The 27,080-nt window shown below is 34.3% G+C and overlaps 1 protein-coding gene across 1 annotated transcript; it reads right to left on the reverse strand.

Annotated features, from left to right (window-relative positions):
• Positions 1–22,308: 22,308 nt before the first annotated feature.
• Positions 22,309–23,247, reverse strand: LOC103269598 (olfactory receptor 5W2-like). Its single transcript, XM_008067162.1, has one exon. It carries the CDS (start codon positions 23,245–23,247, stop codon positions 22,309–22,311), a length of 939 nt encoding a protein of 312 aa, XP_008065353.1.
• Positions 23,248–27,080: the final 3,833 nt, after the last annotated feature.

A 27,080-nucleotide genomic window follows, 5' to 3' on the forward strand; every position in this document is an offset into this window, starting at 1 on the left:
CTATTCAGGTATTTTGTGTGTGTCTTTGATTTTGTAAAAATGTCTTTTATTCCACTCTTTCTTTATATACCTAAACTGCATCTCTTTATTCAGTTCTAATTTATATGCACCACTGACACTGTCTCTTCATTATGATTTTTGTCAATATCCACATTGCATTCATTTTTCAAAATGAAACTTGTCTTTGTATCTATATTAATGTTAAAAAAGCAATAGGCTTGTGTTTTTGAAAACCAGAACTAGTGTTTTGACATTGAATTTTTACTTTGGCAAACAATTTACCTGGTCTAATTCTCTGTCTCCTCTATTTTAACATTGGATGATAACTGTTAACCTCACAACATTTCACTGAGACTAAATTTTTACAATGTTTTTGTACTCACTGACATGGAGAGAATGCTCAGTAGTTTATTTAAATGAAGTCATTGAAGCCTGGGGTTATTTATTTGAGTATCAGTGACATATAAGTTTTTTTTAAAAAAAATTTTTGTTTATTTTAGACAAATACATGAGTAAATATTGGTAAATTAATGGTATGCATATTGAGATTATTATATAAATTTATATCAATTCCAGAGCATTTTAGAATTGTGAATTGGTTCATATTGTTATAAGTGTTGTATTAGTCACAGTCTACTTAGGAAAGCAAACACATGCCCATGAGTATTTAATATAAGGAGTGTTAGAGACTTGAAAGAGCACAAAGTAGATAATATGTATTATTAGCAGCCCTTGTCCTTGACATGGAGGAAAACAGGAGAGATATTATCACTTTAATCTCAGAGCTTAGAGGAAGCAGTTCAGTCAACTGGTGATAAGCCTTAGAGAAGAGACATAGTTTCCAGCATGTACAGGTTTCTGAGAAGAGTTTACGACTCAGCAGTTTCCTGACCTCTGGATACACACTCCAATGGAGTCTTTGGACACCAAAGAGGGCCATGCCAGACTGTGCTCCTGCCTCTAAAAAGAGTATAATGAGAAACTGGGAAAAGTCACCAAGTGTTTATTATGAGTGTATTCACATTAGCAGAAGGTGAAAAATTAAGACTTTACTTTTTGTCTCCTCTTCATTTCAATCCCATGTCCTTCTTTCCCTCTTCCACTCACCACTTTTCTCCTAATGGCAGAATCCAGCAGGGACCCAGCTAGAAAGGGAACCTGAGGAATGTAGCCTGCAGGCTCCAGCACTAGGAGCACAACCCCCAAAACAGGAAGGTAGACAGATAAGACCAGATCCAACCAATGCAGGTTCTGAGGGACTTTTAGTTGATGATGCAAGGGATGCAAGAAAGAGCTTATTATACTTGTCATCTCACTAAGAGTGTGCAAATATGTGTGCCTCTGAACACTTAAGTAAACATGAAGGTTCTCAATCTTCATCCCATTATATTATAGATGCCATTGGTTTTCAGTAACATTTGCAAACCAAATGCAATAACATATAGTGAACACTTGTTAAGGTCTAAGAAAGAAAATTTCATAATGGCAAATCTTTTCTCACAACTTTTGCAAAGTACGAAACCTTATATTTTTCTTGGCTGCTTTCAGTCATAGAAACTAAGATCAGACTCTACTGGGCAGGTATGGTTCCAGAGAAATTTTGATTACCATTCATTTGTTATCTTAGCAGTTGGTGAGCTGGTGATCTGATGGAATAAAAAGTATGGTTGACAATTAGGGAGGGGGGTGATAAGGAGACATAAATGACTGAACTATAAATTTGTAGAACTAGCATTTAAGTGACTTCTTATTTCATGTCTTTGTCCAATGAAAGTACATATTTAAAGTGAATAAATAACCCAGAAAATTGTTTAAAATGTTCTCTATAGTAATATACTTTGGATATAATACAATTTCAAAAAGGATTTCTTTTTTCTTTTTCTTTCTTTTTTTTTTTGAGTTGGAGTCTCACTCTGTCACCCAGACTGGAGTGCAGTGGCCACTCCCGGCCACTGCAGCCTCGACCTGCTGGGCTCCGGCGATCCTTCCACCTCAGCCTTCCAAGTAGCTGGAACTACAGGTGTGTGCTACCACGCCTGGCTAATTTTTTTTGATTTATTGTAGAGATGAGGTCTCGCCAAGTTGCCTAGGCAGGTCTCGAACCTGCGGGCTCAGGCAATCCACTCACCTCAGCCTCCCAAAGTGCTGGGGTTACAGGCTGAGCCATCAAGCCCGGCTCAAAAAAGATTTCAAATGCTGACATATAAAATGGTAGATTTATTTCTGTTTCAACCTGAAAATTAGATACAAGGAAATAAAACAGGGATTTTTAAATGTAAGCATCTAATTCTCAATAATATTTGAAATTATTTTTTGTGAGGGTTCTGTTCAGGCACTTTTTGAGATTTCCACTGAGCATTATAATCTTTAATAATTATCTATAAGACATTTCAAATTTTAAAAGCATTAACAACTAAAAATAAAATCTTCAAAAATATCAAAATTTGATCATTTTATTTTAAGCAGTAGGTAAACTTTTAAAGTAGTTTACATTTTGATCAAATTTTTGGTAACAAAAAATAAGTGCAGTAAATTAAATCCTACCTGATTTTATATTTTATCTCAAATGTATATAATTTTTAACAAAATTTGAAGTGTTATGTTTGTTTTGTATGTTTGTTGACTAAACAAATGCTTAAAAAATAATTGTGTGACACTCATTCCCAAACTCTATAGCAATGTACACACCATCATTTATTGAGAAGTCTTTTCTTCTTTAGTTATGTAATAATGTATTACCATATACATATTTATAATTCAATTGCATTCTTAACACTGATTTTTCAGCCAGACCCTGAATAATATCTTAGTTTCCACCTCAACTTGTTTAATAAGGATTATGATTATATTGTTTGAAACTGTAATTTAGCATCCAAAAGACAAAATTGTATCTGACAGACTCATTGGTGCTATGCTATACAATGCTCTTCTGTTAGCCACAGACATATTAATACTCAGAAATAACTGCATCATACTTCTAGCTGGATATAGTATTTCTCAGTGGAGGAAGGCAGTTTTAAACTAAAAGAAGCTTCAACATCACTTTAAATGGGGACAAATTTCTTATAAATATTTTTCGGAGTCCATTCTATTCAATAGTAATACTCCAGTGAATCATTGCAACTGTGTGAACAATTATTCATTCCAGACTTTAAAAATATATTTTCAATAAGTCAATAAACAGCAAAAAGTAATGCTGTAAATTTTAAAATCAATTACACATTTCAACAAGTAGCCTTTTTAAGAACATTGAAAATAAATTTTAGGGATAAAATAACCTATTTCCAAAGTGTTGTAATCTACCAAACTATTTTTGAACTATGTTGATGATATATGCAGAGCCATCTTTGAAAATGTAGGAATTAGAACTGGTTCAGGATATTTTTAGCCAAGAACAAAATGCACTATATGCATCCAATGTTAGTAGCATTAACATTAAGCTTGAAAATCAGCTTAGTTATCTGTTTATTTTGAATGTTTTGGTCATTAAGGAATGTTTTTTTATGGGAGAACATACACAATAAACAGGCAGAAATATAACAGCAATACAGGTTCTATGGCAGATTTTTTTTTCCTATGTCATTATCTGTGATTTGAGAAAAATCCACCTAATCTCATTATCCTCAATTTCATCAACAACATTTATTTTCAAAGGCAGGAATTTCACAAGAATTGATTCTATTTTATTTTCAAATCAGGCCTTCACATAGCCATGTTTATCTTAGTTATATAGATGAGGACACCATTTCCCCACTTCCAAGTCACAGAAATACTATCCCTAAAACATCTTTCAGCATGCACCCTCTTTATGTTCATGACCATTTCATAGTTCACAAAATATAAGATTCACCCTCATTAAAAATTCCTGCAAGAAATAAACTTTGCTAATTAAACTATGATACAAGCCAGGCACAGTGGCTCAAGCCTGTAATCCCTGGACTTTGGGAAGCTGAGAAAAGAGAACTGCCTGAACTCAGGGTTTCAAGACCAACCTGGGCAACTTGGTGGGATCCAGTTTCTACAATAAATCAAAAAGTTAGCTGGGTGTGATGGCTTGGGTCTGTGATTCCAACTACTTGAAAGGCTGAGGTGGAAGGATGGCCTGAACACAGCAGGTCGAGTTTGCAGTGGCCATGAGTACGCCACAGCACTCCAGCCTGGGTGACAGAGTGAGACACTGATTCAAAATAAATAGATAAACTATAATACAATGATTTCTTTAAGTGTAAGATATATTTATAATTACAGAGATGCTATAATAGATGAAAGTATGTTTTAGAATAGATTAAATATTGTATAGATCTAAATGTTAATGGTACATTCTAGAATATGTTGGGAAAAAGTGCAAGCCTATATTAGCATAAATTTTTTATTGAATTTTTATAGCATAGTCAAGACTTTCCAATTAATGACTATATATCCTTATACCAAAGACCTAAAGTCATTATAGTGCTAAGTAAAAGTCAGGGGGCTGGAAGATAAGACTTATGATTTATTTCTAGATGTAGCAATTAATACATGGTATTTAACTGGGAACATTTTCATGTCTAACACAAAGAATATCAGAGTTAGAGTAAATATTTCAGATGAAGGAACTAAGGCTAAGGGTTCTGTTTAATGGTAGTTATATATTTATACATCTACTCTTGAGTAGATATAGAAATATGAGAGGAGGATATGCAAGTGAAAGAGAAATTGATTGTAATCTCCAGGAATCCATATTCTAGTTGGAGAGAAAGCCATGTCAGAGCCTTAGCAATAATAAAATAACATCTGATTTTCAGAAATTGTGACTATCAAAGAGTAACGTTTGTGATCTGGAGGAGTCACAAAATGTTTCGAAGAGGTTTTTAGACCTCAGCAGCATATTAATGTATGAATAAGCTAAATGGTAAGTTAACTGAAGACAAGTTGATGAGAGGCATCACATAATTATGTAAACATGTAAAAAAGCATAGGTAGATGATAGATATTGATATTGATATTGATATTTATGGAGACTGAAATTGATATGGAAAATTTTGGGAAATTAATTCTAGTAGAGAAGACTTTGTATGTCATTTGGGAAATTTTGTATGTCATTTGGGAAATATAAGTGGTTGGGAGTCACTCAGATATACAAACTGAAGAATCATTTGGCCATTATTACTTTTACTTGTTTATTTTATTTTATATTTATTTATTGTACTTATTTTTAAAATAAGAGATATATTCACGTGATACTTTCTCTTTTTTAATTTAAGCCATATGAAAAATACCAAGTATAGGCTTCCAGAGATATTTTATATTTATGCAAAGACTTATATATCAGTTGATTTTTTTGGTAAAAAGTGATTTTAGTGGCAGTATAACAGACATGGATAAGAGAATTAATAGGCATATTGGCCAATATGGAAGCTTCTGGCCAGTACAAGTGTTAAATAACACTATTATCTAAAGAAACTTCATTAGCAAAAAAGATGACCAAGAAGTTAATTAAAATGTAAGATTTGAAGTGTCTTCAGAGTTCACATGGCTTGTGAAAGTTGTATGATCAATCAGAAACAAAAAAGAGATGTACAGTAGATATCATATTTGTTGACAGGATATCTGGAATGTTGGCAACATTATACACCCTAATATAATGGCTTTAGCCAGATGTAGCTTCTTCTGGAAACACAGAGAAATAACTTGTAAACATTTGTATCTCTGTTTTCTTTTTTTTTTTTTTTTTTTTTTTTTTTTTGAGTTGGAGTCTCACTCTGTCGCCCAGACTGGAGTGCAGTGGCCGCTCCCGGCCACCGCAGCCTCGACCTGCTGGGCTCCGGCGATCCTTCCGCCTCAGCCTTCCGAGTAGCCGGAATTACAGGCGTGCGCTACCACGCCCGGCTGATTTTTTGATTTATGGTAGAGATAAGGTCTCGCCGCCCAGGCGGGTCTCGAACCCGCGGGCTCAGGCAATCCACTTACCTCAGCCTCCCAAAGGCGCGGGATTACAGGCTGAGCCACCGAGCCCGGCTGTATCTCTGTTTTCAATATACATGGAGAGATGCTCTGCACCTAATGTCCTTGACAGGAGCATAACGAAGTAATGAAGGGACTTCAAGGAAGAATCCCATAGCTTCTCTAGAGCAATTAACATAACAGGGAGACAGTTATGCTTTGTAAAGTCTGGCCGCATGGCAGATAATTCAGAAACAGTTGTTGAGTACATTTTTTAAAAAGAAAATTTCTGCTCTAATTTTTTATTTTACAAAAAAGTGAAGATTATGAGAATGATTATGAAACATAGAGAGATGACATTTGAAATTCTAAGCTAACTTTCATTTAAGTTGCTTCTAAAGCTGTCTTTTTCTCACTTCCAGTTATTCATGAAACCAGAATTACATTAAAAAAAGGGTACTTAATTTTAATTCCTTGTTCTGAGGATCCTGAGGAAAAAGGCAACCAGTTTTGTTCCCTCCCCCGCCACCCCAGGTCATTATAATCCTGGGAGTGAAATAAAGTAGAAAATAAAAGTCTAAATATCTCCCCCAAATAAGTTCTCCAGAAGCAGGAAAGGGTTACCTTTTCCACCAGCAGGTTTGTGTGCAGGTCTGAGAAAATATGGATTTATTTATTTATTTATTTATTTATTTATTTATTGAGTTGGAGTCTCAGTCTGTTGCCCAGACTGGAGTGCAGTGGCCGCTCCCAGCCACCGCAGCCTCCACCTGCTGGGCTCCGGCAATCCTTCTGCCTCAGCCTTCCAAGTAGCTGGAACTACAGGTGTGCGCTACCACGCCCGGCTAGTTTTTAATTTATTGTAGAGATGAGGTCTCGCTAAGTTGCCCAGGCAGGTCTCGAACCCGCGGGCTCAGGCAATCCACTCACCTCAATCTCCCAAAGGCGCGGGTTTACAGGCTGAGCCATTGAGCCCGGCTGGATTTATTTTTTTATGTAAAATATTTAAAAGATGATTTAGTTTTTTTTAGTTCTTTGTGGGAAAAAATAATTTAGTGTAAATTTCAAGTTACTGCAGAAATTATGTATCTGGATATCTGGGGAACAGCAAACATGTTTTTTCTAAATAACTGGGAATAGAAAACTTGACCTAGCTTATCTCCTTGATAGTAATGTCCTCAACAACTGCTTCCTGGGAGTCAGAGAATAGAAGGGCCCTGAAAGTTTTCAGGAATTTATATTTCCTTGCTTCTGTAAATTTTTAAATGAGTTGTGTAAAGGAGATAGGTATTGACATAAAATTTAATTGAAAGGAATAAAAGTAACCTTCTGAAAAAATGTAAAAAAGACAACTTAATGTAATGTAAATATTTTAGATCATGAGAAATATAACAATGACAACATTGGTTCATGAAGGCAAACATAAATATAAATAAACAACAATAAGAGATGTTATAAGGAAGAAGATACTGCATTGCTTAAACCACATAATAGTATTTCTTGGGAGATAAGAAACTATGATTTGTAAGTTTGGCATTAGTTTTAAGAGGAATTCAAATGGAAGAAATATTATCATTTACCAGACTGAAAAAAAAAATAAGGCAGTAGTTCGCAGCTATGGAAAATTATGTGTTCAGTGTTACCCTGCTTGAAGGAAACAATTGGCAGTGACTGGAGACATTTTAAATTTTCTTCACCTATCAATCAGCATAAATATTCATAGGTCAACCTGAGCAAGGGTATGTGACAATTCTCTGCTTCATGATTCTTTAGAAGTCTTCCTAAAACAATTGGGTGGAACTGTTATGAGTACGAAGAGCTAATTGTCCTGCTTGGACTTGAATGTTGTTATAAATTATTGTTTCAAGATACAATTTAAATTAGGAAATAAAGTTCAAAACTATTGTACATATTACAGAGACCTGATATCCTTCTTATAATTGTAATCTTTATAAGAAATTCTCCCACAGAGATATTTACTTTAAAAATTTTAATCATATAATATTTATTTTATACTAGAGTGTAGTATCTTTCTTATAGTATCTTGTAATATTACATACTTCATCTGTTTAATTACTTATAGTACAGTTTTTTTATGTTCTAGTCTCTTTGTATTTAAATGATACTCCAGATTAAGTCTAAAAAATATTGAAAGAAGAAATTCTGGTTCTTTGGGAGAAAGTAAAATGAAAACTCAACAATATTTTATGAAACAGTTTACAAGATTTGTATGATTGTAAACTTATTATGATGAACTAAAATTACTTTTATTCATAGTTTACAGTTGGATGTGTAATGTTATCCAAGATCATTTTTGTATATTCATAAATAAACTATCTTAGCTACACACTTTCACTTTCTTGATCTTTAACTTACCTGGGACAATGACAAAACAGTAGTAGAAATGTTAAGTTACTATTGATTGGAATTAATAATGAATAATCCTGTTTCAAAGAGTAAACCCTTATATTTCTTCCCTTGGCAAAGGATGATTACATTTTTGTGAAGTAAGAGATGCAATCTCCTAAATTTTTATTTTGAGGAAATGGAGATCCATGCAGCTTAAATGAGCTCATCAATTATTTAAAATTGTTAAGAGATATGATGAAGATGATTATTTGGGGATTCCTCCACATAGGCAGCAAGACTTTCATTAAATTCTGATATAAAATCTTGTCTTCTTCATTCTTTCATACTAGATTTCAAAGTATCTTTTATATCTCCCATAGCTGCTATGTAGAGCATGATTTATATTACTGTTACTCAGTTATTTTACCCTTTTATGCATGTCAAAAGTTTTAATTTTGAAAATTTGCATAATTGTTAGATTTTCAATCTACTTCAAAAATAATTTATTATAAATATAAATTGAAGAATAAAAATTATAATTTCGATTGCATATCATAGTTTTATATGTATTCATGAAAAATTGGAAACATATGGATCATCAGATTTCATATTATTTCTTTTGCCCCAGAACTCACATTTAAATTTTACTCACTCTCCAGAATTATATCTTATTAATTACAAGAGCATATTACTTTGTAACAAAAGAGTAATAAATTGATCCTTATTTCCCGTGGCAAGAAAGCTTCATGTGACTTTTATGTATTCTGAAGAGTCATCACTCTACTTCTATTTAATAACTTAAATATATCACAAATTTTATGTTACTTAAAGATACAATATAAAATATTAGTGGTAATGGATGTCTTGATTATATTGGTTGAAATGAATTTTACATTATAAACTTCAATTAGTAAAATTATCCAGTGATAAATATTTGTATTACTAAAATAACATAGTTTTCATTACATTTAATTATATAGCAATCTATTTTATATTTCAAAATAGAAATTTAGAAAAAAGTAATTTAAATATTCCCAGAACCAAAAAATATATAGTTTGAAGTGATGAATATACAAGTTATTCTGATTTGACCATTACACATTATATAAATATATAATATCACATGTACTCTGAATAAATGTACATCTATTATTTTTCTTTTTTTAAAATTATTTTATTTATTTGTTTATTTAAATCAATTTTTTTATTATGATTTTGTGAGGTACAGTTAAGGGTTAGGTGTACAATTACATTTCATTCAGGCACCCTGTTGATAAGAGGTGTTTCCCCATCCCCAGACAGATATTTGCGACTGTTAATCCCATCCCCCTTCTCCCCCATAGTTTCCCAGTACCATCAGTCATTTTCTTACAGTATTACATTGGATGTTCAAGGTCCATTATATGAGTGAGAACATGTGATACTCGGATCTTTATTTCTGTGAGAGGTCACTCAGTATTATAGACTCTAGTTCCATCCAGGTTGCTGCGAAATTCAAGATTTTGCTCTTTTTTAAGGCTGCGTAGTATTCCATCGTGTATATGTACCACATTTTTTTAATCCATTCCTCTTTTGATGGGCAGCCTGGTTGTTTCCAGGTTCTTGCTATTGTGAACAACGCTGCGATAAACATACGTGTGCAGGTATCTTTTTTATAGAGTGATTTGAGGTCTTCAGGGTATATTCCCAGTAGAGGGATTGCGGGGTCATATGGAAGGTCGATTTTCATCTATTATTTTTCAAAAACAAAGTTAAAATAAACAAAACTGAATATTTTTTGTAATAGATATGTCACTCAACGTTTTTCAACATTATTTACTTATGTCAAAATTTTTTGAGTCTTATTATCGATTATATTTCAATAATTAACTATATATGATCATATCCCTTTTATTTGTTGATGAAAGCATACTTGGTCATCTCCTTATTTTTTTTTTTTTTTGAGTTGGTGTCTCACTCCATCACCCAGGTTGGAGTGCAGTGGCACACTCACAGACATCTCAGCGTTGACTTTCTGACCCCAGCGATTCTTCTGCCTCAGCTTTCCGAAAAGTCGAACTACAGGTGCTCGCTACCAGGAACGGCTATTTTTAATTTTTTTTTATTGTAGAGATGAGGTCTCGACACGTTGTCCAGGCTGTTCTTGAACCTGTGGACTCAGGCAATCCCCTCATCTCGGTCTCACAAACTGCTGGGATGACAGACAAGCTATTGCGCCCGGCCATATCCTTATTTTCAAATGTAGTTGACGTTCAGTCATTCACTTTCTCAGTTTCTTAGAAGTTTATAAAAACATCTTTAGTGTGACTATTAGTGTGACAAGTAGCTTTTCTGTCTCCAGCTACAGCAGCTGGAAGAGCCACCGCCATGTCTGCACATCTGCAACGGATAGAGGTGTGAAGCTGCTCCAGTTTCCTGATCAAGAAGAATAAGCAGACCTATGGCACCACGCCCTTCACTCGAAAGCCGCAACTCCTTCTGCTACAATGGGCTGTTCACCACAAGACTGTGGGTGAGGAGCCAACTGGTGACAGACGACAGAGAGTCATAGTGGTCATGAAGTGGAGATCTGGCCTGGGAAAGCCAGAACCTCCGACATGTGGACCACCATCAACACGACCACCACCAGGGCCACATTCAGCAGCATCAGGCCCGTGATTCCCAAGAACAAGCACTGTCCCGACCCTGCACGTGGCGGCTATCTGCAGGGCCAGCACCATCCTGATCAGCCAGAAGCCTGTGATGGTGAAGAGGAAGTAGACCCGCCTCACCCAGAACTCCTGAGCCCCAAGCTCCCCAAAAGCAAGAGTTAGCTGACTTTTTTCAATCAAAACTGAAAAAAATAACAAGTAAAAAAAGTTTCCTTTCTATTTAGCTGAATCTTCTTTAAACCAATTTAAGAGTTAGCCACTAAAAACTAATTGCTCCCAATATTACAGTATTAAATGTGATATTTTTCTATAATTAGATATTCTGAAAACGTACCATTTTATGAGGTCACAAAGTAACCAACAAACACCAGGTTAGAGTAACTAATAACAGTATTTCATTCCTAGGAAAGGAAGAATAATCTGAAGAGAAGGCCTCTCTGAGATACATGAGTAAAGGGAACATCTCAAGCTTAGAGTACATTAGGCATCCAGAATCTATGGCAAACCAGCCTTCACCTTGAATATAAGGTAATGTTAGAGGAATTGGTAACTTCCAGTGCAGTGAAGTAACCACAATATCAACAGGACTGAATCCTGGCACAACTCTTCATGCTTAATGCTAAGCAAAGGAAATAAGTTAATTACCGGGCAAAGTTAGCATGTATTCATTGTCTACTATTCTACAAATAATATCGATTCTTAGCCAAAAAAAATATGTTATACTTATATAGTAGGAGACAACAACTCACAATAAAAAATTGAATAGACAGAGCTGGATTTATGTATAACTTAGATGGCAGAACTGTTATACAGGCAGTCTAAAATGACTATGCTTGATAAGTACTCCAGTGGTGAATGTTGACAACATGCATGAATACATAAAGGGTTTCAGTAAAGTCATAGAAACTATGAAATTGAATGAATTATATAATAATATTAAATAATAATAACTATAAATGGAAAATCAGCAGTTTCCTCCTGAGCTACGTCAGGTCACAGGCAATATGTATAAAGATGTGATTAAGAATTTTTCTGAAATTAACAAAAGACATCAAACCGTATATCCAAGATTTCAGAGACAAAAAGAATGAATTCTCTCTCTCTTTCATTCTCTTTAGAAAGAAGAACAAAAAGTAAAAGTTAAATATAAAATATTGAAAGGAAGAGTAGTTACACATTGAGCAAGGTGTTTCAACTTCAGCATTATTATTTTGAGCTGAGGAAAGTTTATAATAGGATTCTGTCTTGTGTGAACTGTAGGATGTTTAGCTGCATTTCTGGCTTCCATACACTAGATTCCAGTTGTACCTTTTTCCTGTTGTGGCAATTAAAATATCAAAATATAGTGAAGTTATGTGTCCCTCTCTCCTTTCCTCCTCTGGTCATAGATGCTGTGACAATGCTGAGAGAGGAAGGGAGGTACAGAGAATTCAGAGACACTGTCAAGTCACCACCCCCCACCTCCTTGTAGTAGCAGGCAGTAGGGAGTGAAGAGTCTAACATCTCAATTCAACACTGAAGAGAGAAGTTCTCTGCAGTAACAGACCTGCACTCATAGAACCCACTATCCCACCTCTATACCTCTATAATTGTTTTGACATATTAGCTTTCATGATCTATTCCTCAATCACTAGACAGAGAGCTTTTTGCTTGTTTTTAATTTATTCTATCACCACTTTGCTTAGTGTATTCCAATTGTTTGATAAATTGCATTAAGCTGGTGAAATCAAATTAGGCAATAAATATCATAATCCAGTTTTTGATTTTTTTTTTTTTGAGTGGGAGTCTCACTCCATTGCCCAGACTGTAGTGCAGTGGCATGCTCACAGCCACCTCAGTGTTAACTTGCTGGGCTCCAGCGATCCTTCTTCCTCAGTCTTCCAAGTAATGGCATTACAGGCTTGCGATACTACACCTGGCTAATTTTTTTATTTATTGTAGAGACAAGGTCTCACCATGTTGCCTATGCTAGTCTTGAACCTACAGGCTCAGATAATCCTCGTGCCTCAGCCTCCCAAAGTGCAGGGATTACAGGTTTGAGCCACCATGCCTGGCCCAGTTTTATTTATAGTAATCTACCATTACTAAAGCCAAAGTATATTTCCTTGAGGCATTCTCAAGATGTAGACAAACAGGTTACATCATTTTATTTTGTGTTTAATCAACTCCCAAGTGGAATGGAATACTCAAATTTTCCCACTGGAGTTTGAGTTCTTGGGATTTGATGTAAAATAAAAAAGCTGATCTTAAAATCTTCAAAGCAAAGCCTTCCTAAAAGAGACACAAATATTTTCTATTAACCCAGAAAACTTGCCCAAATGGATTTAAATGCTACAATTAAAAATATTTTCTTTTAATCTTTAAGTGTCAAACTTACATTTTCTGATGAAAAATGAACTGGGGCTCAGGACAATGAAGTAAGATGGTGAATGAAAGCTCGGATGGAGATCTGGTAAGTATTTTTAGCACAATGCCAGGATATTAGAGCAGGAAAGATTTAAAATTTTGGCCACCTATTGTTCCTTAATTTACACATGTAAAACTGATGTTTTGACTGAGCACTGTGGCTCATACCTGTAATCCCAGTACTTTGGGAGGCCAAGGCAAGAAGACTGCGCAAGTCCAGATCTTCCAGTTCAGACTAAGCAGCATAGTGAGACCTGCTTTCAAAAAAAAATAGCCAGCCATGGTGGTACAAGCTTGTAGTCCCAGCTGAAAGGCAGGCTGTGGTGAGCAAAAATTGGGCCACTGCACTCCAGCCTGAGCAACAGAGACCCTGAATCAAGATATTTGTATAGTAAACATGCCTAGAATAATAAAGGTTTTAAATCCTCAAAATATTTCAGAAATGACAGTAAGAAACAGGAAGTAAATCTTTCTGTTCTAGGACATACTGTAAATATCATTAAGTTAGATTTAATTGAACACTCCTATATTAAGCTTAGCACATTAAACTTTTAGAAAATAATATTACTTACTCTAATTTTCTCTTTGAATTCCGCCATCTTTGTCTTGTGTTCATCTCCAGGAAGGCAATGTTTATTGGAAAGTGCACTAGCCCAGTGATGCAGAGCTTCCAGACTCTGGCCCTGGCTCTTATATTGTAAAGCAATGGAAGCCTCACTGGTTAAATAGCATGCAATCATCAGTTTATTTTCTATAAATTTGAAAGACAGTCAGCCATTAATATAATTAAAAATCCATGAGAAGTCAATTATACTTAAAACATAGCTGAAAATTACAAGTTCAAAATAATAATGTCAGATATATCACAATCACCTAATTTAGTTGAATAGAAAGAGAACAAAGATTGAAAAATAAACATTGAGTAATAATCCCCAAATCTATGATCATTATTGTATCTACATTTCATTCTCTGTACTCAGAAAATAGCTTCTCAAATAGGCACACTCTGCTTATTAACTCTAAATGTATATAAAAATTGAATAAAAAATTAGTTTTATTAAAAATCTACAACAAATTGAGCAGGAAAGGACAGGAAGTTAAGGTTTTGATATTGCTAGATCAGGTTCTGGGATGGATGGTATGAGAGGAAATTGAAACTATATGTGATATATGAAGTTATTTAAATGATAAACTTGTAGAAGACAGGGAATAACTTAAGAATTTAAGCAAAATAGCAATATGATAAAAATATACTTTGTACAAGTAACTGTACAGTGATATACGAATAGATTTTGTAGCATGTTTAAAAATAGGGTGGGTAGAAGTTAGAAGAATGAAGTCAAATAAAAGGTTCAAATGGGGGAAAAAAAGAAGGGTGGCATTAAATGAAGTTGAAAAGCTGCATAAATTCAACATTTCCAAGAGTGAATCAGTGCTTTGAGATTTTTTGTTTGTTTGTTTTAGCTAGGGTAAGTTTCTTCTTTGGACCAGGAGTGTAGATGGTAGAGATGTTCACTAAGATAAGGATCACACAATAGATATAAGTTGTAGAAAGTGTTATCAACTAAATTTTATTTTAGACATGCTGAAATATTTACGTGGTTTTTTGATAGCTAGTTTTGAGCTGGGCAGACGTCTTTCTTTGAATAGAGTACATGAAAATCATCACTGCATAAATGGTAGTTTTAAGAAAATATATAGCATTACATAGGAAGAATGTATATGGTGATGAAAGAAATAGTTCAAACTGTAGCTCTAGGAAATTTCAATTGACCATGAAGGTGGCTGAGTAGTGGTATACTGAAATTAAGGGAGAAATCAAGAGATGTATATAAAAGTCAAGAGAGGTGGAAAATTTAGGAACTAAAGAGGAGGTCAAGAAGAAGGAGATGTGGAGATTTTAAGAAGAAAGGAGAAATCTGTCACATGATACAGATAAATATGTTGCTTATTTCTGAATGGTGAACAGAAAGGGTTTGGGCTGTTGGAAGAAAAATCCTATTTCAGTAAGTTGAAGTAAGGATGTGTCAACCAGTGCAGATGTCCATGAGGAAACATTGCAGTATAATGAAGGAAAATAAAGACAAGTAGACAAAGACAAGTAATATTTTTAAAGGTAAAATAAACACTGGTATGTGCTGAAAGTTTATCAGAAAAAGAAAGACTATTAGTATAAGTACCTTAATCGACACAAACACAACTGAAAGCATTAACCTCGAGAGGAGGGTGGCATTCTGTGCAGAAAAGAAAGGGAGAGAGGAAAAGGTAGTCAATGATGAATTCAAATGCATGTGCCATAAACTGATGAGAAAGTTGGGGGTACATTTTCTTGTTAGTCTGGATGTATATGTATATAAGACTGTTAGAATAGGGCCATAAATAGAATAGTAAAAATTTTGTATAGTAATTCCATGTGGGTAAAGCAATATATTAAAGAGCAACTATATGTGTATATATAAAATGCACTCAGAACTTAAAATTATGACCCCTACAAATATAAAATGATTATGTTCAAATATTTTTTACTTGGTGTTTAATGAATTAAACTATTATGGTTGAAACAAAATAAAATTTTAAGAATTGCAATATTACAAATCAGAAATTAAAAAGATAAATTTGCAAATATAAAATTAAACTTCTACAAGGCAAGGAAATTAATTGTCTATACATTGGATAAAATGTGCATGTCTGTGGATAAATATGTGCACCGCTGTCACATCTAAAATTGAGTTGCAAACTATAACAAGGACAATAGAAATAGAGATAACTCAGAGTGTGATGTAAGTCTATTTCAAAGTAATTTTACACTTTTTTGCTATCTTGCCACTTTATAACTTGCTATTTCATACCAGTGAATGAATAAGATGGTGAGGAAATTAAGACTGTGGATGAAAATTTAGTTAACATGGTTTGGTGAGAAAGTTACTATTATTCTCATATTATAGATGAGGAAACTGAAACTCAGTGAGTAATTGTCCTGTAAGAGGTTTCTCAGCTACTGAGTGATGGAGCTAAGTAGGACTCAGTCACTGAAATGATGCATTCAGAATACCTGTTCTCTCTATAGAGGACTTCATACGACTCTCTGGAGTTCGTTTGTTTCTCAGAGGAGATGCCACAACTCCAAGTGTGAAATACAGAACTTCTGCTCCTCTACCCGCAAGGCTTAATCTGGAATAGCAATACATTTATTATTAGTTGTAGAAATAAAAACAACACAAAGGGAAACAGAAGCTATTTAATCAGAATTTTCTATAAGGTGTTTACCCACTATTATGTGACTCTGATGGTAGACAAGAAAGTTGAAATAACACTTAAGGTTGAAGGCTAAGTTTGGAGTTTGGCAACTGGTTTGATAGCAATGCTATTTAATGTGGAAAAACATAGCTTTAAGGAATATAGGTGGTTTACCACTTTTTTAACTTTAAAAATTGAAAACCTATACGTTATACTACATTAAGTGTAGACATACCTAGTTGCTATCAGAATGTCCAAGTGGATTTAGAATCACTGTTCTATTTATTTTGAACTGTTTCTATTCTTTACATTTTATATGGCCAGTGTCCAGGTTATTATTAACATTTTAATCATTATTCTCTCACAACTCCAGAAACTCAGAAGCACTGCAGATAATGGAACTGGAGAATGGTACTGTGAAGACGGAGTTCCTTCTCCTGGGATTTAGTGACCATCCAGAATTCCAGAGTCTTCTTTTTGCAGTATTCCTTTCCATCTACTCTGTTACCCTGATGGGGAACCTTGGGATGATTTTATTAATTATAATTAGTTCTCACTTGCACACCCCTATGTACTTTTTTCTCTGCATGTTGTCCTTCATAGATGCATGCTACTCTTCTGTTATTGCTCCCAAATTACTTGTGAACTTGGTTTCTGATAAGAAGACAATTTCTTACAATGACTGCGTTGCACAATTATATTTTTTCTGCTTTTTGGTTGACACAGAATCTTTCCTCTTGGCTGCCATGGCTTATGACCGGTACACAGCAATCTGCAACCCACTGCATTATACGGTTATTATGTCCAAGAAGGTTTGTTGCCAGCTTGCAATTGGAGCATTCTGGGGGGGTACTGTTAGTTCAATTATTCACACCACTAACACTTTCCATCTTTCATTCTGCTCCAAAGAAATTAACCATTTCTTTTGTGATATCTCGCCACTCTTCTCTCTATCCTGCACTGACACTTACATGCATGACATCATTCTGGTGGTTTTTGCTAGTTTGGTTGAAGGTACCTGTCTTTTAATGGTTCTCCTCTCTTATGTCAGCATTATAGCAGCTATTCTTAAAATAGGTTCTATGGAGGGAAGAAGAAAAGGATTCTCCACTTGTGCTTCCCATCTGATCGTGGTCACTATTTATCACGGTACCTTGATCTTCATTTATTTGCGCCCCAGCACGGATCATTCACTGGATACTGACAAAGTGACCTCTGTTTTCTATACATTAATTATACCTATGTTAAACCCTCTCATTTATAGTCTCAGGAACAAAGATGTCAAAAATGCCTTTAGGAAAATGATTGGCAAAAATTGCTTTCTTAAAATAGAACAAAACTGAGTCTGACAATCTTCACAATGTTATGATTTTAACTATTGGGAAAATCAATTTAATATGAATATTGATCAAATCTGCGAATAATGAACCCTCAACTACAGAATAAGACTAGAACCTAACCTTAGAGCTTGGGGTCTCTTACAGCACTTATATTATGTCTAGCTAATTTTATTTTAAAGTTGAAATTTTAAATATTTATTTCAGGTGCAGCTTTTAATTTTATTTTCTAAATGTCATATTCTTACTTCTTTTGTCTTTCCAGGATAAACTTTTGTCAAAATTACTTCCAATAATAACTAACCTTTGATACAACATAATTTCATTCTAATAAATAAGTGCATTTTACTGAGACTTTTCTTTTCTTTTTTGAGTTGGAGTCTCACTCTGTCACCCAGACTAGAGTGCAGTGGCTGCTCCCGGCCACCGCAGCCTTGACTTGCTGGGCTCTGACGATTCTTCTATCTCAGGCTTCCAAGTAACTGGAACTACAGGCACGCACTACCACGCCCGGCTAATTTTTTGATTTATTGTAGAGATGAGGTCTTGCCAAGTTGCTCGGGCGAGTCTCAAACCCGTGGGCTCAGGCAATCCACTCACCTTGGCCTCCCAAAGTGCGGGATTACAGGCTGAGCCACCGAGCCTGGCCTTACTGAGACTTTTCATCAATTAATTTCCCTAACATAAATTTTCATTGTGACTGAACTATGCAGATTCTACTCACTTTATGCAAATATTAACCCCTGCAAATTTTATTTTCGTAATCTCTCTTCAATTTCAGATGATAGCTGGTATTCAAAATATTTCTTGAATCTTGGATATGCTTTTAAGACTCTCATCATTTTTTATTATTGTGTATTCATTTGGATTCTATTCCTCTTCCAAAACTGATAATTATTTTTTTCCTTTTTTTATGTCTTGCCTTTTTATCACAGCATCTTTTCTAGTGTGGATCCTAAGTGAATTTTATGCAGTAAATATAAGTAAATTTAGTATAGGTTTTTTTTTAAGATTAGATTATATGCCTCCAATATTCAGAATCCATTTATTTCTCTTGCAGGATTTTTGGTTCATCCTTTGGAGTGGTGCTGTGTCCAAAATTGATTATTGCAAGATATTTTCAAGTATGATAGCTTTTTACAAAACAATCTTCAGATATTGACTACACTAAAATCTGGTTCATAATATATTTTCTCAGGAATATATTCAGTCTGAAATCCCTTATTGGTAAGAAAATAGCTACAACATATGAGGGAAGCTGTACTCTGAGAGCCAGGGATGGGAAGTGGAGCCCATGAATGGTGGGAGTGAAGTTAGTTGGCTTCTGGGTCATGACACAGAGAGAAGGCATGGTAGGAAACTGAAAGTACTGTGTTAAACACAAAGGTGAGATTGAATAGTGGGACAGAGGATAAACTAGAGAGAAAAGGTTTCTGAGAGTGAAAGTGCATGCTGGGTGGTAAATTTAGACCACAATTCCATTCACTGCAATGGATTTTATTTTTACAAGAAGGTTTTTGTCCATAAAGAGCAGTGGTGAGGTAAGGCTCTGATCAGTGTAAACTTTGAATAGCGAAGGCTGGCATGACATCCTGAGATTAATGAGAACTAAATACTTTGTCCTAAATACTGAGAAGTAAAAGTTCTAGATGCATAGGTTCATCACAATAATATATATTTGTTCTATTGTAGCTAAGTGTCCACTTCAGCCACAGCCCTTGAGACAGGATCTTACAAGATAACATAAAATGAGGTACTCTGAGACTAAATATCTCAACTCTCACATCTTGGGATTGTGGGTTCTGGGACTTAAATCAATAGTATAGTTTTGGCCATCTGATCCAAACACATTTACAGTCTCAGGAACAAGTAAAATGCCAGCATGAGGAGCTGTGGAGAAACCTCTACTCGGCTCCAACAAGGAGCTTTAGCTGAGGTCAGAAAAAATAAATCCTAAAGTGAGTGGGCAGTGAACTAAAATATGGCCTAATGTGAGAATCTGCAACCAGAACCTGACCAACTACATGAGCAGACTCTAGAAAGATAGACGAACGGTGGAGCCTGGAGACTTTGCTTCTTGGCATGTCATGAACAATAGCATCTTTTTTTTCAGCATTAGAAGGTTATACTGAGTGGCTCAGCATAATCTTAGAAACTATCTTGTCCAATATCAATCATAGACATATAGCTATAATCTTAGAATGTATATATTAAACCCATGTTAAGAGATGAGAAAACTGAGACCTAACAATGTTAAGTAAACTGACTAGTCACACAGCTAACAAGTCAATGATTTTATACAGATATGAATATGTCTGTCTCACTTCAGAGTCCAAAATCTTACCTTAAACTTTCTCCTATCTTTATCATGTTCTTAAAATGAAAATAAAACAAGTAAGCAAACAAATAAACAAAACCATGAAGACTTGATAATATGCAAAGATGATTAAATCAGTGTCTTTAAATAAAAAGGTAAAACAAGTAAGACATATTGTATCTTTTTTTCTTATGTATACATGTAAAAATGAGCAGGAAAAGCAATTTTACATAGCATTAATACAGTTACTTTGAGATATATGTGTATGTTATTGATAGATTTTAAGTAAAGTATATTGAACTGAGGAATGGTTTAGACAGTGATTGAGCTGTCCTGATAATACATATATTTTATAGGAGCAACAACTATGTTGCTTGAGATTATATAGGAAAATAATTATTTAAGAGATAGTAAAATAATCATTGTTTTAAAACTGTTCAATTAGTAATACAAGACAAATATCCTGCAAATTTTTTAATGTTTTTAATGAGTAATTTTATTTCTATAATACTTTGAAGCAAGTAACGCTCAGTGCATTGTACGACTAAAATGATAGATAAAATTATGGAAGAAAACCTAAATGCAAAACCTTGTATAAATCATTACTGTGTCTTCCCAGGAGCAGAGAAGTGTGCCCCCATATAGCTTTTATAACAACAACCTGAAATAAAATAAATGCTCTTGAGAACCTAAAGTCGTGTTATTTTTTTAATAACCAGATTATAATTGCTAAGTTATTGCCATGAGAATGACATATGCAATTAATTAAGTTACTAAAGCATATTATAAAATTACCTAACATCCAACCACTCAGAGATGACCACTATTAACATTTTGTTTAGAATAAGATTTCAGTTTATTTCACAGATACACAGATAAGCAATACATATTGTATATGAAATCATAATGTAAATACTACTTGTTATTTGTGTTTTTCCCTTACTGAACTTAGATTTATGTTGATAACACTCATTTTACTACTTTACAGATTACCACTATTCAATTAAATCAGATTTTTAATTTTTAACAATTCATTTAACATTCAGTATTAGCATAGTATAATGCTATGAACTCATTAGGTGAGACTGAAGTCCTTATCTAGTAGCCTTTGTAAAAGTCCAGATACTTCACCACTGACTTCCACTTGTGCAGTTTTTCATAGCACCATGCCTGCTCTTTGGAGTAAGAACAAAAGAAGACTCCACAGACTGATGCTGAGATGATAAGACACGATAAAAATCTGGAGCTTCTGATCCTTGGACCTATCTCCTGATAATATTGGGACAAGACTGATGAGGAAGAGAGGATTAAGGAAAAGATGTTTATCATATCAAATGACACTTGTCCTTGATGACATATTCCAAGTAATTAGGCCAAAAACAAGAGGTGCAGATGGATTTTTATCTAAAGTGAACATACTGCAATAAAATGAAGGAAAAAAGTTCTTCTTGTGGTAAATTTTCAAAGTTTCCTTTTTGCATCAGTTTTGGGAGACATTGATTTTTAAATGGCACCTTGGGACCAAACATTATAAATAACAAAGCAGAAAGAATGGTGAACAAAACAGGAAAGGACCTTTCCTTTATGGAACGTTGTGGTTAAGGCAAGAAATTTATTGCATATATTTATTTATTTACTATTTATTTACTTCTAAGTGTTATAATGAACATTTATAGGATGATACAAATACATAAGAAGGACACAAACCAGACTATGTTTGATTCTTAAAAACTCCCTTTGTTTGAGCAGCTATATTTATTAATCCCATTTTTTATTAAACTGGAAACTTGACGATGGTACGTTGAATTTTTGTGGGAATAGCATTTGCTTTAACCCATGACATCTCACTTAGACATACTCATGAAAAGAAAAAGGAGGAATAAAAGAACCTTCTCTGTAATAAAAGAAAATAAGCCAATTTCTACCCTCCGTGGTTTAGAGGGAATACTAAGACTAATAATTCCTGCTCCCTATACACAATTTCGGCACAATGGTGAGTAATTAAAAATGCCTTGGATGTTGTAAAACCTATGTCAAAGTGTATGAACTTTGTCTCAGAACTCAATATTCTTAAATGGAAATCACGGTTTCATCTAGAACATAATTTAGTGCTTATTGCTTTTTTCAAGGCACCCTTCACATCATTATTCCTTAAGCTGTAGATCAGTGGATTTAACACAGGTATGACAAGTGTGTAGAACACAGAGGCCATTTTGTCTGTGTCCATTGAGTAACTTGAAGTGGGTCGGAAATACATGAACAGGAGTGTGCCATGAAATACGGCCACAGCTATCAAGTGAGAAGCACAGGTAGAGAAGGCTTTGCGTCTGCCCTCGGCTGAGTTCATCCTAAGAATGGTAACTATGATGTAGCTGTAGGAAAGGAGAACAGTGACGATGCTGCATCCCACAACACAGCCAATGAAAGTGAACATCACTATTTCATTGATGGAGGTATCTGAGCAAGAGAGGGCTAGCAAGGGTGGGATATCACAGAAAAAGTGATTGATGACATTAGAATTGCAGAATGACAATCTAAATGTACAGGATGTGTGAACTGCAGAATCCACTAAGCCTACAACATAGACAATAACCACTAGCTTGGTACAGATTTTCCTGGACATGACGATTGTATAAAGGAGTGGATTGCAAATGGCAATGTAACGATCATAAGCCATGACAGACAACATGAGACATTCCACATCTGCAAAGGCCCCAAAAAGATACATCTGAATGGCACATAAATTATATGGAATCCTCTTTTTCTCAGATAAGAAATCACTCAACATTTTTGGAGAGACAGTAGAAGAGTAGCAGACGTCACAGAAAGACAGATTACTCAGAAAATAATACATGGGTGTGTGAAGTCTGGGGTCCATCTTTATCAGCAGAATCATCCCTAGATTGGCAATCACAGTTATTCCATAAACCAGGAGGAATAACACAAAGAGTCCCTGCTGCACATCCTGTCTGCCAGAAAGTCCTAAGAATATAAAGTCAGTAAATACGGTGCTGTTCTCAACAGTCATTATTCAGATCTGGAATCCCTGGATTTGAAAGAAAAGAATGGAAGTGGAGGGTCACCATCATCTTACTGTGTGACTAGTCAGACTGATGATTCTTTTCCAGTAATTAGAAAATGAGTTTTTTAAAATGTTAGGAATGTTCAAAGCAAACTGAATATACTGTAATAAATGCAATTTAATGTAAAACAACAAAATAATATCTTACATTTGTATAACTGTGCAAAAGTTGCAGCACATGTTTATCCAAATTAAATCATCCTATTTTCATGCACATTTATGTATTATTTATGATAATTTTTGCTACTTCTATCTTATAATTAAGAATTGATGTTCTCAGAGTTCAAGGTAATAATTCTTACAATTAATTCATCCATATAACCCATATCTTGTGACCAGATTGTTGCCGCAGTTTTCTATTTTGTAGAAATGTTATTGCAGGCTGTAATAGAGAAGCACAGTAAAGTGAGAACTGTGGTTAGTGAGTATGTCCCATTATTTTACTCTCATCATCTGAAGTGTGGAGTGGGCAGAGTAATGACAGGTTTTTACACATAATATTCCTTCACTTTACCATTAGCCCCTCAGGTTCTACTCAGCATCAGCAAACAAGCTTGCATCCCATTGTGACAGGGATGGAGATTTTCTGTGGTTCACAAACCACTGGAGTAGTAAGAATTGTTTTGCTGGAGAAGCAAGCAGAAGGGCCTCCATGAGTACTATGCTACAGGGTACAGACAGGAATATGCCAAAGCTAATTGCAATCCCCTCTGAAAACTGCTGTTGCTCAATAGAAATTATAAAGAACAGTTTGAACCTAATTGAAAAGATGCTGATAACACAAGTGACAGAGGTGCAAGAAAGAGACTATGTCTTACTATATAAGTCCATCTACCTGATTAACTAGAATCCAGACGATCTATTCAGCAACAGATCAGATGTATAAGACACATGGCAAAAAATAGTCACATGTCTAAAGTCCTATAAGCTTAGAGAGATTAATTTCTTAACTGGATTCCTATTCTAACTCTCCAGAAGTTACAATTTTTAAATTGTTTTATTTGATCATTATTTCTTTTGTATATGTCTGAAATGTGCTGGCATTTAGCTAAATAGAGTGAGTGGTCTTTAGGAAGCTAATTGAATTATAGGTCTCATTGTTATATTTTACTCAAATCAATTATATACTCTATAATATCATACATGCCCCCCTCTTTTCTGTGAAAGTATTAGAAAAGTGAAGTTGAAGAACAAAAAAAAAGGAAGACATTGGAATAATGTTATAGTGATCAGAGTGTAGTATTCAAAACTTTGGTGTAAGTTTATTTAGATATCTATCCCTTTAGATGTATCTTTGAAAATAAAAATTTTCTTTATAGTATAACTTTTAATACATACATTATATATGAGTGGAGGTAAAAAATTAACAATTGTAAGTATGTCTGACCACCTCTATAATCCATGCTAGCATTCTATTGTATTCTCTGCTATCTATTTAAATGTTTATTTAAAATAATAAATACATAGGGTAAAGAAATTGAAAATGTTCACATTAAAGCTGGGCATGATGGCTCACATGTATAATCCCAGAATTTGGGGGGCCAAGGTGAGAAGATTGCCTGAGTCCATGGATTTGAGACCAGCCCGAGCGTCTTGGTGAGACTTGATCTCTACAATAAATCAAAAAATTAATCAGGCATTGTGTTGTGCACCTGTAGTTCCAGCTACTTGGAAGACTGAGGTGAAAGGATCACCTGAGCCCAGCAGGTAGAGGCTGCAGTGACTGTGATCATGCCACTGAACTCCCGCCAGGGTGATAGAGTGAGACTCTAACTAAAAAAAAAAAGCTAGGGGACAGAGGGTCATACCTCATCAACAAGGGTACCTGCACAATCAGCGTTTGTATATCTAACCCTGAATTGTACCCCACATCTTTACAATTTAAATAAATAAATAAATAAATAAGAAAATGTTCACATTGTTTTATAGTCTCTTTTAGTTTTATAAGATGGCAAATAAATATGCAAAACAAATTAGAACGATAACAAAAAATATTAGTACCTCATTCAGAACTACTGACTCTTTTATTGGATGCGGCTCTATCTGTACAAGAGTTCAGCATTGTCTCCTGATTGACCTAGATTATATAACTAGCTGTGTCTTTTCCCATGGTATTGAATACGTAGTCTCTCAGGAATAAGTGACTGATACAATAACATGACTTAACCTCTGATATTTCATACAGATAGGAATATTAATAAATACAATATACAGACCTTTAAATACAATTTCTATTGTTTCTAGCTAGTTTAATGCTCAATTTTATACCTAATTGACAATAGTAAAATGATTCCAGTCAACCAGTATTTCTAATTTACAGTTCGCCAATCTCTATGGTAACATTTCGCTTTAATTGCATACTGTCCAAAACAAATCTCTACCTATCCTCACACACTTAGACTTACATACACAGACACTTTTCCAAAGACACATTCACAAAATAAAGATGTTTGTAAAGATTGTAAAAACTAACAATAATACACTGCCTATGGATAAATGGACTTTGATGTCTATGCTGTTGGATGTTTAATTTTTAAACAAACATAATGTCAGAATAAACACACTTTCTATATAAATAAAGAATATGATTAAAGACAATGTGCTCATTTCTATTTATGCATAGTAATTTATTTAATGTATTCTCAGTTAATGGTCATTTAGTTCATATACAGTTTTTCATATAACACAAATATGGTATGAGTAGAATTGTACATACATAAATTTATCATATCCAGGTGTTTGATTAAATTTCATTCTAAGAATGGCATTTAATGCAGGAGATCTGAACTTAAAGACAATTTTGGACTTCTTACCATGGTCAGGTGTTTGATATCATCTAATGACAACTACAGAATGTTATGTAATTCATATATTATCACATATATCCTTCATTGTCTCAAACAACCTCACTATGTAATGCAGAATCTGAAATCCAGAGCTGGAGTGTTATAGACATTAAGTTTCATTGGATCAATAGAAATTACTCACAGTAGATTACTGAATAAAGTGCAATTAAACATATCTTAAAATGAAATTCTCATAAATACTACCATAGAATGTTATAGTGTGTTTATGTTAAAGTGATGCTTGAAAATTTACAAAATTAGTGACCTATGTACTCCTCAGAGAACATTGAATCTCATTCTTCAACTAGGGCAGGATTCCAACAGTGAGTGAGGATAGAAGGAAGCAAATAAGAAGATTCACCCCACTGGAAGGTAATCTACTTTATTTATAGTAACTAGACACTTGAACATTATCAATATTGGTGTTAATAGAAAGTAATATAGAAGGCCATTTTATTTCAAATTTGCAGGAAAAAGTCAGAAAATTAAAAAGGCAATGTCGCTTGATGTTTTGCATACTGATAGTATTGGAGTGTATTATGTGTATTGGCTGCCTTTTGTGTGATATTTTAAAATGTGAGAATTGTTACCATGTACTATATGACCTTTAAATGTCTGCTGTTGATTGCTATTTGAAGAAAATGTACAAAAGTCATGTACATCATGTATATCTTGAGTCTTATTGTAAAGATTAATTTAATTGCCACAAATCCTGTATATGCAAAATTTGTGCAAAAACAGAACCAGTCAAATGTGCAAGACAAGTTGTAATTTATGCATTTCAATACTTCAGGTAGTTTCTGAAACTCCTACCCAGTTTGGACAGATTCATAGGTTTTATTGTTGTTGTTTGTCATGTGTGTTGTTATGGAGTTTTCTCTTTGCTTTGTATATATTTAGGATACTTGTCATGTAGAATTCAATTAAACTAAT

This window comes from Carlito syrichta, unplaced genomic scaffold, assembly GCF_000164805.1.
Source record: "Carlito syrichta isolate Samal-C Ts95f unplaced genomic scaffold, Tarsius_syrichta-2.0.1 Scaffold309319, whole genome shotgun sequence".
In the NCBI taxonomy this organism is placed as follows: domain Eukaryota; kingdom Metazoa; phylum Chordata; class Mammalia; order Primates; family Tarsiidae; genus Carlito; species Carlito syrichta.